We start from the raw sequence: 17,666 nt of genomic DNA on the forward strand, positions 1-17,666 counted from the left end.
GGAGGGGCCAAAGGAAATAAATATTGTGTATAAAGAGTCAGGTAAATAGTAGATGTTCAATAAATAGTGGTTCTAGTTATTATTATTCCAGGAACAAAGAGGCATTTTAGTTGCACAGAAATGGAAAGTTAAGCAGGCACTTCTTGTCTTTCCTTTTCTTTTAAGCAAGTCTTTATTTTCTTGCTTTAAAAAAACTAAAAACAAAATAAACATATGCAAGAAAGCCTCTTCAACAAAAAAGAATAGGTATGCAACAGTAGCTTCTCACATAATAAACTTACATTTCTTTTTGACATACTTCTTAGTATCTTCTGACTACTTTTGAAAAGCAGAACATGATTAATGTTAAAGGCTTTACAATTTTAATTGGTTTAATTCAAATTTCAACTTTATTATGCTGCAATTAGTTTAAGATTGAAAGATGTAATAGAACTTCCATATGATCCAGCAATTCCCATTCTGAATATTTATCCTAAAAAACAAAAACACTAACTTGAAAAGATATATGCACCCCCATGTTCACTGCAGCATTATGTACAATAGCCAAGATATGGAAACAACCTAAGTGTCCATCGATGGATGAATGAATAAAGAAAATGTAGTATATATTTACAATGGAATATTATTCAGCCATAAAAAAGAATGAAATCTTGCCATTTGCAATGACATAGATTGGACCTTGACATTGCAAGGACCTTGAGGGCATTTTGCTAAGTGAAATAAGTCAGACAGAGAAAGACAAATACTGTATGATCTCACATTGGAATCTCAAAAAAAAAAAAAAAAACAAGCTCATAGATACAGAGAACAGATTGGTGGTTGCCAGAGACAGTGGGTAGGGGTTGGGCAAAATAGATGAAGGAAGTCAAAAGGCACAAACTTCCAGTTATAAAATAAATAAGTCATGGGAATGTAACGTACAGCATGGCAACTATAGTTAATAATACTGTAGTGCATATTTGAAAGTTGCTAAGAGAATAAATCTTAAAAGTTCCCATCACAAGAAAAAAAATTCTGTATGTATGGTGACAGATGTTAACTAAACTTATTGTAGTGATCATTTCGAAATATATACAAATATTTTATCATTATGTTGTACACCTGAAACTAATGTTGTATGTCAATTATACCTCTATTTAAGAAAATGTTTAAAAAAAAGATTGAAAAATGTAATGGTTGACCACGAAACAACCTAATAAAGATGAAGGTACATATTTATTTTTTGAGAAATCTAGTTTCATTACCATGGCAAATTTTATTGCTTGTCTTTTCCTTTATATTCATTGCAGAAACTCCAAAAAGTACACAATAGAATTAATTAGAAATGTCAAGATTGCCCAAAAAAGGATTACCTAGATTTGATCAAATTCAAGATGAAGAAATGTACCTGGAAAATTTGACAGTACAGAGAAATGCTTCTGCTTTTTTTGAAAAATATGATCGGAGTGAAGTACAAGAGTTGCTAACTACTGTACTAGTTAGCTGGTTGTCTGTCAAAGACGATGTCCACTCTCAGTTTGACATGCCATGTGGAATTATGAATCAAATGAATAATGTGGGCTTCTCCACTGCAATCCTGCTGACTCCTGTGGACCCAACTGCCCTCTTAGACTATAGAGAAGTCCATCAGATCATCAGGGAGTTGGCTGTTGGAATTTATTGCTTAAATCAAATTCCTTCCATCAGTTTAGAAGCTAATTATGATCAGAGTTCTTCTTGTCAATTACCTCCAGCTTATTATGATACCAGAATTGGGCAAATTCTGATCAATATTGACTACATGCTGAAAGCACTATGGCATGGAATATACATGCCCAAAGAAAAACGAGCCAGATTCTCTGAATTGTGGCGTACCATCATGGACATTGATCCAGATGGGACGCCTCAAACAAATAAAGATATTTTTGCAGAGTTTAGTTCAGCAGGTAAGAGAATTTAACACATTTTATTTTTACTAGAAGCCATTTTTTACATTTAAAAGTTATTTATATATGCCTCAGTTTTATGTATTTATTTAGCCACATTTCTTAAAAGAGATCTTTTAAACTCCAAAGAATCTTTTCAATAACACTTTAATTTTTTTCAATGTCACCAAAAATTATGTTTTAAGTCAAACATCTTACCTCTTTCATCTTAATCTCCAATTTATGCAGAACATATAAGATTCCAGATACCTGATGGAGAGTTTTCAGTTTATACTTTTTGTCGTATGGGGCCTAAGTAGGAAAATCAGTAGTAAAGCCAAAAGTAGAATTGGAGTGCAATGAGGAAAATCTCCAAACTTGAAAACCAGATGATTGCCAGATTGATTAGTCATCCACATGCCGTTTTTATAAACCTCTGAAGTGAAAGATATAAAAATTGAAGTTAAGGATAGATGTGCATCAGCAATCTAAGCTTTGGTATTTTAGTACCATTTGGTTTCATAAGTCCTTATTCTTGATTCACCTAACTTTAATTCTTCCCTCCTCAGGGCCACACTTCTCTAAAGCCTGTATATAAACAATAGATACCGCTAAGTCCTGGTGCATCTCCTTCAGCATATGTAGATTTTTTATTGGAGTTTAAAAAAAAAAAAATTCCTATAGTTCCTTTGCAGTGGGCCAAGTGGAATGGGGAGTGAAATGGGAAATGTGTGCCCCAGACAGTGTTTCCAACTGCTTTCATTGACTAAATATATCTAATCACTTTCTAAATAGATTTCCAGAGTATGTGAGCACAGGCTTAAAAATAAGCCTCAATTCTGATAAAAATATATTGGAATTTCACTTGACTGGAGGAGAGAGCATGATAATAGATTTTATACAGATTTTATTGTATCTGAAACTGAAAAGGGATGACAGCTCATCCTTCAGGTATAAAATGTCATCCAGTGGTTCCTTTCTTGGCCATTTTGAGAACAAATCTATTGATTTATGTAGTGCATGTGAATTTGGCTGCACATTATGGGGTCGGTATTCAAAAATATAATATTTTCGATCTTTATGCAGTTTATTTTATATATAATCTTAATATGGCAAGAAGCTTTTGCATAATCTTACTAAGGCAGAAGAGGATTAATATTCTCCCTTAATTAGCCAGATTTCCCTTGGCTAAACAGAGCTACTAACAGAAGCTTTTAATGGTAAATCAGGTGGAAATGAACCACGTTTATCTGAACTGGACATGTAATTGAGGAGAAAATTCTCTGAAAAAGACTTTAGTTTGTCAGTGTAAATCTGGTTACTAAAGAAAATACCTTGAAAACCAAATTAGTTGTTTCTTAGCTTCTCAATAAAATGTGGAAGGATTATGATCATTTGAATATTTAATGCCATTAATATGGTAAGTTAGTTTCATGGAGTTGTTTAATAGTTTTCTTTCCTTATCTTTTTTCCTTCTCTGTCATTGATAGCTAAATCAAAAATTATATACACACAGGCACATAATATATGTTTATAAAAGACTCTTGCTGAGACACAGAAATAAATCTGACGTCAAGAACAAGTAAACAGTAAGCTTAAGTGTAAGTTCCATGAAAAAAAGGCCCTCATCTGTCTTGTCTGTCTGGTACGTTTAGTGCCTAAAACAGTGCCTGACACACCGTAGGCATCATTTATTAAATTGTATTAAATGAATTGAATTGAATCAATGAATAATTACATGGGGCAGGGGTGTCACACATCTTGAGAGCGTTTCTACCATTACCAGTGGATCTGGTTGGAGATCAAGTCTAGCATGGGTGTCCCAGAGGGATTTAATAATTGTAAACTGAGGGAGCAGCCCCTCAGCAAGGGTGTCACGACTAGATCATGCTCAAAGTTTTGACCGTCCTCAAGTGTCCAATCAGCAAGGTGTCTAGGTACAATGGCTACAATTGGGTAGTCCCTCCCCCCCCACCACCTTCAGCACTACACACCACTGAACACTTCTGAATCTTGGTTAGGACCTGAACCACAGGTCCTGTGGTTCTACCTGTGGCTGGACTGCTATGAAGTTCGAATGCCTGAGAATAAGATTTGCTTGGTGACAGTAAGGCAGCCTGACTCACCTGCTATGGGTTGGGTTTCCAGATGTGTTGTTTCAGGCTCTGTAGCCTTAGTGTAGCAGCAAGCAGTACAGTCTCTTGAAGATGGTACCTTTGTGTCTCAAAAAAAATTTACATGGCTAATAGCTCTCATTCTCATGCAGAGTAATCAACTTCTGTTGAGAACAGGATCTAAGAGTGGTGAGTTTAAGGCAGAAACTCTCCTCCTCTGGGAGAGAATTACTCCATCTGTGGTGGTGGTGGAATCAGCACTAATGCCATCTGGCTGGGTGCAGAGTACCATAGGATTGGAGGGTCACTAGCTTCTAAGAGATTATAGCTGTAACTGGAACCTAATAAATCCTTTTTTGTTGTTCAGTTCTTTGGGGGTGATTAGGGTGAAGAAATGCAAAATATTGCCAGTAATATCTAGCGAATTCCGTCAATTTCTACATTCCCTTGAATGGTCTGGATGTTCCCTCTGAGAGCCCACTGACACTTTGGCATCATTGTAGATGCATCGTTGAAGAGAATATGGCATGGTCAAAGTCTTAAAACATTTGTTAGAGTTCGCTCAGAAGTCCTATCATTGCTAGTAGTTTAGGACCTCCAAGGCTAGCTCAGGTCATGTAAATAAAATGTAACTAAATTAAGTTGTCATTTGTGTGGTTGATGACCCTTCTATCCTGGAAGTTGTGCAGTAATCCATTCGCTTATCCTTGGAAGACGGAAGGGAACATTGCACAAACCAGGTGATGTCTCTGTATACTTGAATTGGCCAAGATGTTTCTGGAAAACTAAGTTACATGGTTTGCCCTTTCTAATTGAGGTGATGTCAGGAGCTTTGTGAAGGTCTGAGCTCCATGGAGGTTAAGGATCAGCAGGAGTGGATAGTGGTTTCCAACAATGTTAAAGCCTTGACAATCCTGACAAAAATTGGATTTGCTTTTCTTCCCTTTTTACAAAGTTTACTTGGGACTCTCATTGGAGAGGAGGTGGGACTGATGAACCATCATTTCGATCTGGCATGTGTCAAGCAAGGCACAGATTTGACTGGTAAAGAAACAATGAGCTCTTTTAGATTCAGATATCCAGGTGGAAATTTCCATTATAGAAATCAAATTCTGGAGAGTGATCAGGGTTAGAGGTACACTTTCACATATTAAAGTCACAAAAGCCTTTGGATCATCCAGTGAGAGCATCAATAAAAAGAAGAGACATGGCCATGGCAGGGGGAAGCACATGTCCTGGTGTGTAACAAAGGATAGAGGGCTCCTGCTTAGTTGATGACAAAGTCAGTTACATCAAGCAACTTCATGGCCCAGCCTCTGGTCTATTGAGCCCAGCTGTCTGTCATATCTGAGGCCACCCTCTATGAGAATTCCCTCACAGTGGTGCTCCTGGTTGAGGGGATCAGAGACACATAGGAATATTCTAATCAAGATGTAGGAAGAGTGGGGGAGCATCCAGAAACTAGTGCTGTCTGTCTTCCACTGCCTACATTTTCAGGGGTGATACTCAAAATACTTAACCACGAGTACAGCATGGCAATTGACCAGTCAGAACAGACATCAGCCATAATGCTGGAACAGTCTCAGAGACCTCCTGCTTGTTATATGTACCCTTTGCTGGATCATGGAGCTTTCCAGGCTATCGCAGGGGACGGAGGCATTCAAAGAGCTTGGGGCTCTAGCAATTCAAATTATGAAACAATATAGAAGGGTTCAATATTTTAACAACCAATGTAGCCATATTGATACATATCACCTAAATATCAATCCTGGACATTTCTACTCAATTCTTTCCCGGCTGGGAACCCATGTCTCCACTATTGTGATTCTACCTCTAAAATATCTCAAAATCATCCATTTTGGTTTATGTTCACTGCAACACTGATACAGAACACTCTTGTCTCTAGCCTTACATGCTACAACTGCCTCTGACTGCTCTCTCTGCCTCTAATCCCTTTTTCACTGTATATTAATGAAGCTGGAAACCTTTCCAAATCCAGTCACTCTACCACCATGTGCCTTGGGAAAAATGCTGTGTGAGTTTACACTAAAACACTTTGTAATATTCCTGCTGGGCCATCAAAGATGAGCATCATACCGGGAGCAGAGATTTTCTTCTCCCTCCACTGCACTTTGGGAGTCTGCTGAAGAACCGGCAGCATCGGCATGCTTCAGGTGCTGTAACAATGGTGTAGTGCAAACACTGGTCAATGACCAAGCAGCACACATGCTAGACCTGTTAGAGCAGAGTTTATGGGGGAAAACTCACAGAGACAGCAGCAGGAATAGATAGAGGTTCCCCATCCTGCACCATGCCTGGAGCATCACTGTGAAATCCTGCAGGGCCAAGCACCAGACCCGGGGAAAGGGACTCAGGCCATGGAGCTTTTATGCCGCATGATTAAGGAAACACAGGGTCCAAGGCCACAATGCAAGAGCAATGTGTATTAGCCTATGTTACCCCCCAAATTAGAGCCTGAGCTGAGGACTTAAGTCAGGGTAGTTTATGGGAAATGACTCCAAGGAACAGGAGTGAGGGACAGGAAAAGTGAATAGACAAGGAGGGAACATCAATCCAAGGATGTGCTGTTGAGCTTTCACCAGCTGGGCAGTTGGGGTCCGCTTTGCTGGGACTCTCTGAGGAGTCACACAGAATACACTTCAGAATTGTCAGCCAGAGGGATGGAAGAAGGGAGCATGTATCCACTGGCTTCTCTCCCCAATTGGTCAAAGCTTGCATGGGGGTTGACTCCCTGGCACTTCAAGATTTGTTCATGCATCAGGCTGGATGGGTTGCATCAGGAGTCCAGCACAGCAGCAGCGGAGAAGCCCCAGGGCGAAATAAGAGCCCTGTGGGGCATGTGAGGCCAGGTCCAGTTAGGTTTAATCTGCGTGGAGCTGGCCGATGCAACAACAGCTAGCATGAAAAATATGGTCTATGGGTAAGTGAGGTAGGGAACAAAAGGCATCTGATAGACAGTGTGACTCATGGAAACTTGCCTCCAGCCCTGTCCTCCCAGTGTAGTCCTTGTAGTTGCAGCTGTATGGTGGCAAGCTAGCAGCAAGAATCGCTATATAATTATTCATGTCTGGGGAAACAGCACCTACTCTCTTGGCAGAACTGGGAGACTGGGTTCAAGTCTTGCAACTGACCATGTGATTGCCTTAAACATTGTGCCACAGTGGATTTCCAAGGAATTTGCAGGAGCCCAGCTCTTTTTTCTGGGAGAGCCAACTGCTGGGAATCAGTCTGGCCAAGTTACACTTGACCTCTCTGATAGTTTTGCACTGTACAAAGCTAAAAGCAAACACAACTCTTAAAAAACTGTAGCAAAAGCAGTACAGAATAGAGCACACCAAAATCTGTCTATATCCAGTTTTCTGAGAGGGGATTTTAATTAGGGCGAGTCCCTTGAGCTAAGTAATTCCTGGGTTCTTGGATTTATTACATGAGGTTTAGGGGATGAGAGGAAAGAAGAAAAAGATATTTTCATGATAGCAAAATGGGGGAGGGGAACTTTTAGTGGAAATACTAAAAAAAGATATGACCTTATTTAATACCACAAGCTGGTAATGTGAAATGGTTATTTTTATTTATTTATTGATTGATTGATGAGGAAGAGTGGCCCTGAGCTAACATCTGTTCCCATCTTCCTCTATTTTGTATGTAGGATGCCGCCACAGCATGGTTTGATGAGTGGTACAGGTCCACACCCGGGATCTGAACCTGTGAACCCCAGGCCACCAAAGCGGAGCGTGCCAAACTTAACTACTGTACCAGCAGGCCAGCCCCTATTTTTTAATTTTTATTTTTTATCTGGATGCCCTTCTCCCTGCCATTCACCCACTCTTTCACATTCCTCCCCAGGTTATTGATACTCATTTTTTGAAACTTGATTCAACACAGCCTCCTCTATTCTGTGCACACTGTGTTCTGTATTGAAATTGTTGGCTTCACCTCTGTCTTCCTTGTCAGACCCTAAGCTCCTCCTGGAGAGCACAGTAAAGTGTGTCTTTTTTGTCTTTAAATTCTCAGCGCCTTGTACAGTGCTTGGTACACAGTAAACTTCCAATACATGTAGAAAGTAAATGGTTAATAACAGATAAAATGTAAGAGACAGGGAATCACAGGAGACTCTGGTTTCTGGTTTGAAGAACTGATAGATAAATAGCACCATTAACTGTGATAGGGAATGAAAGAAAAGCAGATTTTCAGGAAAGGAAAGATGAATTTCGATTGGAAGTGATTCTGTGGCATTCAGGTAAAGGTATTTATTAGGCATGGAGAAAGAATCTGGAGTTCAGGAGCAAAAGCAAGGCAGGAGATGAGATTAAAAGAAATTAGCACAGAGGTGAAAACAATGGAATCTTGTGCTTCTCTTCCCTCATTCTCCAAATTTAGTTATAGCCAATTTTTGGTTAAATCTTTTCTCATTTTTTACTTTATTATGACTTCGTACATATTCTTCCTAGCTGATTTACATACTATGCTATGATCACATTTTCTTTTTATTTGTTTATTTTTTTGTGAGGAAGATAAGCCCTGAGCTAACATCCATACCAATCCTGGTCTTTTTTTGCCAAGGAAGACTGGCCCTGAGCTAACATCCGTGCCCATCTTCCTCCACTTTATGTGGGACGCCACCACGGCATGGCCTGACGAGTCGTGTGTCGGTGCACCCCCCGGATCCGAACCTTGGCTGCCAGCAGCTGAGCGTGTGCACTTAACCGCTACACCACCGGGCCAGCCCCAATCACATTTTCTTTAATAACTTTTTATTTCTCATGACATGAACAATTGTGTCATTCTTTAAGTTAGCTTCATTTCCCATGTGCTTATTACTAATTCAGCCCCAAACTTTTGAACAGAAATATCCACCTCCTCTCAGTAAAGTGAACTCTCAGGCAGTGCTTCCTTAGAAGGGTCTAGACACCTTCATCCTCCTAGTCTGTCTGAACCCCTTGGTTCTTCTGGAGGCACTTTCCTTTACTGCTCTCCAAAATCCATTCTCCCATTCTCCACCCTCCCTCCTCGTCCTCCCTCCCCCTCCTCCCTCCTCTCTCCAGGCGCAGTCTCTCAGCTGAGAGGCTTTCCTCACCTCCTGGCGGTCCTCGCTGTTTGTGCTCCATGGGGAGAGAGGCAGGGGCAGGGCTTGCTGACTAGCGCCGCACTGCAGGGTGATCAGAAGAAACCTTGCCTTTTCTCTGGGGAGCCACTCCCACGTGCTGTATCTGTAGGTCTTTTCTCTTTGGTTGGTTTGTTTCCTCCAGGCTCCCCCACTCCAGGAGGCCATGAGTCTGAGGCCAGAGAAGGGGCTGCGGGTCTCCCCGTTCAGCACAGACTCCCAGCACACCCCTCCTCCTGGCCCTCGGCGGTGCTTTGCAGCCCGTTTAGTGAGGAAGGGAAGGAGCTGTGCTATCTGGGGAAGGCAGGCGATCTGGGGGTCTCACTGCACCTTTATAAGACTTTGAACCAATCCTTTCTTTTTGAATTCCAATGCCGTGACCTGTCCTTCAGAGGTTCCACTGCTTCCAATTTCTAAGCCCTCCTGCTGTTCTGTGGTGAGAATTGACTTGCTACCCATTGGCTCCCACCCACCCAAGCCACAGTTTTAGAGGTATCAACAATGCTCTGGCTTATATTTAGACTTTTTTTTTTTAAGTCAGAAACACTTTAATTTCTTTATAATCTGTTAATAATTTAACTTACTCTTTTGCAAAAGGGAGATGAATCATAGAGGCCATTTTAAAAATCCAAGAGTATTCTGGCTTTTTAAAAGAAATAGATTCAAGGAAGAAAAAAAGGAAAAAGAAAAAGGGCACATTGATGTATTATTTACACTTTAAGGCACATATGTTGCAAACAAACTCCACGGTTTCTACAGTCATATTTTATGATTCCAAGCAGTTTTCTCAAGCCTAGATTAAGAGTAACATTGTAGATTGTCACTATCTTTAGAAAGACAATTTGACAACAAGAAAGTCCTTAATTTTATCATAAATGGGAAGAAAATGTAACATAGGAATTTGTAAGAGAGTAAAATCAAGTTTTCTTTCTTATTGTTTCATCATTGTTAGTGAGCAGGCAAGTTCTTTATTTATTGTATATGTTTAACTTCTGTTATCAGCAAAAAGAAGAAATGTGTAATGCAGGGCCTGGAAAAGCAAATTATACTTTTAGGCCAAGTAAGAAACTGATTCTCTGCTTAAAGGAAGATCACATTTTCTTGTTTTTCCATATTTTCCTTGATTAAAGATGGAATTTATGGAATTGTGTTTTTTGCCTCCGAAGAATGGAAATCTGTTTGTTTTAATTCCACAAGCTTGTGTCTGTCTTTACTCTGCTCAGTTACCACTCATCCATCTGCTTTTCATCTTGACAACTTTACTGGTGTCTCATTATTCCTTTACTATCATGTTAGTAGGATATCAAGATGAAACTCTGTGTTCAACCTGCTATATTTACCTAGAAGCCAAATATGAAGTTTTCACTGTCTAAAATTTTTGTTTTTTACTGTGAAGGTTTGATTGATATTACAAAGGATCCAGACTTTAATGGAATTTATGATGAAGACATGAATGAAGATCCAACATATAATCCTAATAGCCCTGAAGAAAAAGCTGTGTTTATGAAATATGCTGAAAATATTTTGCTAAAGTTGACGTTCAGTACCACACAAGTTCAACAGTATGAAAATGTTTTTGTATTTGAAACAGCCTATTGGCTTACTAATGCTATAAAATATAATCAGGATTATCTTGATATTTGTACCTACCAGAGACTACAGCAAAGATTATATCTTCACAAAAAGGTTATTCAAAAACATTTTGAGAAGAAAAAAGAAATCAGAAGAGGGATAGGATACTTAAAGTTAATATGTTTTCTGATTCCATTTCTACTGAGTTTAAAAAAGAAGATGAAAGTCCCATATTTAAGCAGTCTGCTTCAACCTTTTTCAGGTAAGAGTATCACCAAAAATGAAATATAAAATATAGATGTATTTTAAACTTATATTTAAATTCAATTTTGTTTCTAGTATGTGGGTCTAGGCACGTAACCTAGCTGTGGCCTTTTAGAAAGAAAAAAACAAAATTTAATGTCTTCAAAGTAATTAAAAATACTTGGTATATGTACATAGTATTCGGTATATATTTATACCATTATAAGGGCTATTGTGAAGGACTTAAAACAAGTTCTGAGAAAATAGAGAAATATGCCATGTTTATGATGGGACAACACTGTGAATATATCATATCTTATCCAAATTACTCTATAAATTCAATGCACTTGTACTCAAAATCTGTCATATTTTTCGTAAAAGTTTATAAATTGATTCTGAAATTAATACAGAGCACTAAAGGATCATATATGGTCTTACATTTCTGAAAAAGATGAAAACATATTTTAAAACTTTAGTCATGTATTGGCACTACAATAAACAAATAGACCAATGTAAGTGAATAGAGAGCTGAAATAGGACCATGCTTATATGGAATTTGACAGGAATGTGGTGCAAACTATTCCTCCCACTCAGATTAGCCCACAATTTATATATTTTCATTGGTGCCCAATGTAGGCTGATTATAGTGGGCTTTCTATTCAGATGGCAATTTTCAGTAGAAATTTTGCAAATGGTTTAATGAAATTTTGTATCATGAGAATTCAGATGGTGAAGATTATTATCCATATCTGTGAACTATTTAAAAATGGGCTCATGACAATGCTTGTCCCATGGTGGCACATGTATGGAACTAAGAGGGCCTTGCTTAAAGAACATGTTAGCTATATCTGTAATGTTTTGTTACTTAAATTATTGGAAGCACATATGACTAAATGTTAATAGTTAATTCCAGATGGTGAGATTAGAGTGTTGTATTATTCTTTGTAGTTTTCTATACCTTTTACATTTCTCAAAATACATTATATACTTTATATTGATGAAACCATATTCTGCTAACAAGTCAAAATATTGAACAAACCTAATCCTCACTGGGATTTTAGAAAATTATTTTTAAAATAAATGTTATATGTGTGGTTTCATTACTTTTCAGAAAAGTGGGCTGGTTATTTTTGTCATGTGAGAGATACCCACCTACTTTTTTTTTTTTTTTGTGAGGAAGATCAGCCCTGAGCTAACATCCATGCCAATCCTCCTCTTTTTGCTGAGGAAGACTGGCCCTGAGCTAACATCTATTGCCAATCCTCCTCCTTCTTTTCCCTTTTTCTCCCCAAAGCCCCAGTAGATAGTTGTATGTCATAGTTGCACATCCTTCTAGTTGCTGTATGTGGGACGCCACCTCAGCATGGCCAGACAAGCGGTGCACTGGTGCGCGCCCAGATCTGAACCCCGGGCCGCCAGTAGCGGAGCACACGCACTTAACTGCTAAGCCACGGGGCCAGCCTCCCCACCTCTTTCTTTTTAATGTCTCTTTTTACCTAGCCCAGGAGAGTTTTTGTTTATTTAACCAAAGATTCTTTAAGGCAAAGAGTTTCAAATCTTTTCTGATAATTGAAGGTAAGATATTAGTCTTGAGCTAACAAATTAGAAACCAATAAGTAGAATAATGTTTTGACTATTTTGAAATGTTTGTACAATGAAACTACAGGAAATGCCCAAAATGTATGATATAAATATATTTTAATGTTTAAAATATACATAGCATAAATAATTTTATAGACTGCAATTGCCAAGATTCTCATTTCATGTGGATTTTTTCACTTTGTTTACATGAATGAGAATATAGATCTCCAAAATATGATTGTTGATATGCTTTTTTCACTTTTAAATAAAAGTTTGTTTTCATTTTTGGAGATGACAAGGTCAAGACAGAGCGAGAATTGCCTCCATTCATTTACGGACGAGATTTTAAATGCCAGAATTTTCACTATAAAGAGAATCAGTATTTTCATGTTCATGGAGGAATTGAATTTGATATCAGCACGCCTTCAATTGAGAATGCTCTGGAAGATTTTAAGGTCTGAATTATTATTGTTCCTGAAATGGTTTGTCATCTCACAACTCTCTTATCCTGTTCTCCATCCAGAAAGTGTCTCTGTCGGTACAGGCACTAGGCAGCTCTCCAAATGATTATCTTCCCAACTCACTAATTTTTCCATACATTATATGACATACCTGGATTAAGTGCAGCTATTTCTAAGGTACTATGTTAGATATCAGAAATAAAATGATAAATAAGCTAGATACAACTATCATCCTCTCAGAATTTACAGACATCTAATGGACCATATTTGCCTTAGAATAGTTAACCAGAGAGTGCAGTAAAATCCATGAACATTTCATGATGTAGTCTTCCATTTCCTTAAAGATTAGTATTAGACAGAGATCCTCTAGAGTTTGGGAACCATAAGTCTTCATCTGGAATTTAGTATAAACATTATACACTTCAATTGTCATGTTGTCTCTATTATATCTTTCCTTTTGTGTTTTTTCCTCACTCCCAAAGTAGGGATTGGATACACGCAGTTATTATTAGGGTCTTGTGGGATGTTATGTTAAAAATTTGTCATTTATATGTTTAAAATTTTATCTAAAAGAAGTCATAATTGTTTAGATTTGTTTAAAGATACGTTTTTAGTAACATAACTCATATTTTAGAACAATTTAGAAAAAATACGGGATTGTGCTGCTAATACATTTGTAGAAGATTCAGGATACAAAGAATATTACTCAATACCAGTCATGGAATTTAATGGAAAAAGGTAAGGAACTTTCAGTAATTATTCACAGTAACCTGAACTTGTTGCAAGTTAGCAGAAGACAAGGAAAGTGTTGAAATGCAAAGGCCAACTTAAAACCTCAGTATGGAGATCCTAGAACAATAACACTCACCATGAATGACGTACGGACTCAACCAAGTATTCAGTGTTATATTTATTACTCCATGAACTTTGATCCATTCTGTATAATAATCCTTAGAGATAGAATTAGCTCTTATAATTAACACAGTGGTTAAATGGGGATGGAGGTGGGGATCAAATCCCGTGGGCCCACTGAAAAGCAGTGAACTCAGCATACACTGCTTCGTTTCCATAAGGAATATGATTTAAAATCCTCTTCCTCTGCTGGGTCTCATTATGCCTGACATCTTTTGGAGCAGTATGTTTCTCTCAGTATTTCTAGGGTCTTTTATATATTGTGTTCTTGGATTTTCACATCTTGGACACTGAAGTTTGGAAATACGGGAAATAGATCTCAGAGGAAGCATTTGGGTTGGAGGTAGAGACTTAAGATTTAAAAGCATATAAGAGGGGTTTTTGTTTTTTTTGTGTTTGTTTTGTTTTTTCTTAAAGGCATATAAATATTTGAGAGGATAGGGCAAAGTCTGGAACTCTAGAGAAAAGCAGCTTTTAAAGGGGGTGGGGAAAAGCAGAGGAGAGAGCAAAGGAGACTGAGAAGGAATGATACAGGTAGAGGGGGACCAAGAAAGTATGATAGCATAGAAGCCAAATGGGGAGAATTTTAAAAATATGGAAATAGTTAAAAGCATCAAATTCATTACAGAAAAAGGCCAAGTCAATTTAAGACGGAAGAGAGCCCTCTAAATTTGGCAATGACTTGGTAAGAGTATTTTAGTTGCGGCTATAGAAGGCTATGTGTAGTGAGTTGAAAGGTAAATTGGGGAGTTCATGGAATGTAAAGAAGTAAAGACAAAGATTATAAATTTCTTTCAAGATGCATAGCAGTGAGAGAAATAGGAGAAATAACGCAGAGGGAGAAGCCGGATAAAGAATGAAAGGTGGATCTTTCCACTGACTACTGCCTGATTGCACACACTAGAGCAGAAGTCAAAGACCATGTGGCTAATGACCTGCATGATTTTGAAGAGAATTAAGCAGCAGGTCTCATGCCTCTGGAACGGACAGTTGGAGGAGGAACCTCTTGCTCAGGGACCCAGCACCTGTTGACATACTCCATGTACAATCCTTGCCAACCAAAAAGTGTCCTGGAGGCACCTTGGAATAAAGCTTTATTCTCCCAGGTTCTAGTGTCTAGCTGGACACTAATGATCCTAGGAATGCAGGGAAGCAGCTGGGATGAATGCTGTACTTGGTGAGAGGTTGTTGTGGGTGAAGGAGTATGGCTGGCATAAGCACACTGCCATTGCACTGTAAGGGATCCAGTCATGTTGTTGCAATAGGGTGTCACAGAGGAATTGTTTCTCTAGTTTCTGTCTAATACACAGCATTTGATCATCAGTGTTGGTGAATTGTAGATAGATGGATTTGAATTTGCAGGCTTTCAAAACCAGGATAAGCTTGTTTCCCAGACCCAGCCAGCATAGAGTAACAGTAAAAACCACAAGTGGAATAATGACAAGTATTTTCTTGGCTCTTGTACCAATCACTAGAGAACATTCAGTTCCCTGTAAAATCCACCCCCGTACAGTTATTCCTATGAATCTCATAGGCCCATGGATCAGCACTCTCAGGTCCTATGAGATACCTTCAGTTACCTCCTTTCCTGCCTGAGCTCCCTGTAATGATCCACAGCTGGGCCCCTGGAGCCCAACAGGCCCAATGAAGGCAACTCAATACTAACGCCGTTGCTGTCTCTGACACTGCTGCTCCTGGTTGTGGAGCTGGTGTCACCTCTGAGGCTGGCTCATCCTGATGCCTGCTAAACAGCATGCATCAACTGTGAGACACATTGAAGCCAATCCAATGAAATTAGGAGAATTTCTTTCCCAATTTTATTGGTTTCAAAGAAGTGCTGCCTTGAACCCCTAATAAATTTGGTGCAAAAACAGCTCTTTCAGTCATTGTGCTTACAGTTGTTCCTTCCATAATGTAGGGATCATTCTATGTTGGTGCTAGACCAGAGAATAATCTGAATGATTGAACATGCCATCTCAAAGTCACCCGTTTGATTTTAAGGGCATTGTTATTGGACCGAACCCATGTATCTTGATGTTCTCTTTCCTCAGAATGATTTATTTCCTAGGAGACTCCTGGTTCCTTATGAAAATAGGGCCAGTTCCACTGGCCTCCCAGGCATGCCCAGAAACATCTAAACCCTAGATTCATTTTTGGCTCAGGTTGGGTTCTCCCACTATATCAGAATCAAAAAATAGGGGCCACACTCAGATACTAAGGAATTGGCAGTCGATAAAAGCAGAAGAACTCATGAATTATTAAGACGACAACGACTGGAGCAAATACATGACTAAAATGTCCTATTTGGGGGAGAGCATTCCAGCATCATGATACCATTGTGGATGTTAGGAGGCAGGCCAGAATCAACTTAACGTGACAGTGGTGTGTCAGGGAAGTGTGGTGTTAGAAGCTCTTCACCACAGTCCCTAAGCTGGGTGCAGATTTCCAGGCAGAAGAATATGGAGGGAGTTATTTTAAAAGTGGGGCTCCCCTAAAGTCCCTGCTGATGACTGCACTTAAGGTTTTGAGTAAGAACAGGATATGTCACAATGCAGTACTGGGAAGAGGGCTCCCTCATAGTGCTGCCATCTGGGTTTTCTGTGCCCAGTAATCATCTCTGTGTGGGCAAGTGTTGGCCTAATGCACAGGTTGTGTATCCAGCCTTAGGAGGGGGTCACAAAATCATGCGGTCAGAGACTTTCTCAGGGTGCAGCGACCTTCACCACCTCCTTTTTTCTCCAATTTCTAGGGTAGGACAGCCCCCTGCTGGTTCTGATGCTTGATTTGTACTGGATGACTAAACTGAATTTTTAGAAGAAATCAGCCCACCTTCCCTTGGCATTTGGTGAATTTATATGTCTGTTTCATTGCTTAAGCAGTGATCCAAGAGGACATCACTGAGTACCAGGGCCCCAAAGGTAGTCAGCAGCTCCTGCTCTCATAGCCATTTACCACAGCCAGGGCCAGTTCCCCAGAGAAGTATGTGAAAAGACAGAGGTTGCTGGCACTGAGATTCTCTTGGAGCAGGATGATATAGAGCTGAGCCAAAGATCAAAGGACATTCTCAGTGTGATCCCCGTGGAGGGAGTCTTGTGGGACTTGGGAGTATGTGTTTGTGGTGTCCACTCTTATCAGTGTACATAATAGCAAGGGAGGGTGAGCTATATTCTTCTAGAAATTCAGTTTAGTTATCCAATACAAATCAAGCATTCAGGTCTGATCTATACAGCTCCTTAAGGCCCGAGAGCCTATCACCATTGTGATTTAAAGCCTTTGAATCTGAGAAGGATTCAGAATACCTGCTCCTTGATTTAGGAGGCTGGTATCTAGTAAGGTAGGCAAGTCTGCAGTAAGGAAGGTGGCACCTCCACAAGTCAGGACCCATGGACAAAGTAACCACCACCTGGCCTGGCACTGCACCTGCCAGGTACAGGTGAAGACAGCCTTTACTTTATATTCTTGGGATCTAGCTTCCTTTGGGAGGGAGAGAATGGTGGATAGGAAGCATACAACCTCAAATAAATGTGAACAGGTCCTCAAACTCGCCTCCATCCATGCAGAGGTCTATTATATTCAGGAAACTGAGCTTGAAGTAAAGGTCAAGGGAGAGACAGTATTAGCCTCTGACCAGTTCATAACAGTGTTTCCCTTCCTTTAATGACCCATGGGGCCCAGTGATTCCCCCTCAGCTTCTGGGCATGGAGTTTCCTTAGCATAGAGAGTCACCAACTCACTGTCCTGGAAGTGAGTACAG

The 17,666-nt window shown here is 39.4% G+C and overlaps 1 protein-coding gene across 1 annotated transcript in view; it reads left to right on the forward strand.

The window, feature by feature from the left end:
* Positions 1-1,293: 1,293 nt before the first annotated feature.
* The window catches only part of ANKAR (ankyrin and armadillo repeat containing), a 69,996-nt gene continuing 53,623 nt past the window's right edge, over positions 1,294-17,666 (forward strand). The window contains exons 1-4 of the mRNA XM_058549408.1: positions 1,294-1,925; positions 10,540-10,977; positions 12,831-12,994; positions 13,635-13,738. Of these exons, the coding sequence (XP_058405391.1) occupies positions 1,325-1,925; positions 10,540-10,977; positions 12,831-12,994; positions 13,635-13,738 (1,307 nt within the window). The 5' untranslated portion in view covers positions 1,294-1,324. The remainder of the gene's footprint in view (positions 1,926-10,539; positions 10,978-12,830; positions 12,995-13,634; positions 13,739-17,666) is intronic.

This window comes from Diceros bicornis, chromosome 10 (genome assembly GCF_020826845.1).
Source record: "Diceros bicornis minor isolate mBicDic1 chromosome 10, mDicBic1.mat.cur, whole genome shotgun sequence".
NCBI classification, from domain to species: Eukaryota; Metazoa; Chordata; class Mammalia; order Perissodactyla; family Rhinocerotidae; genus Diceros; species Diceros bicornis.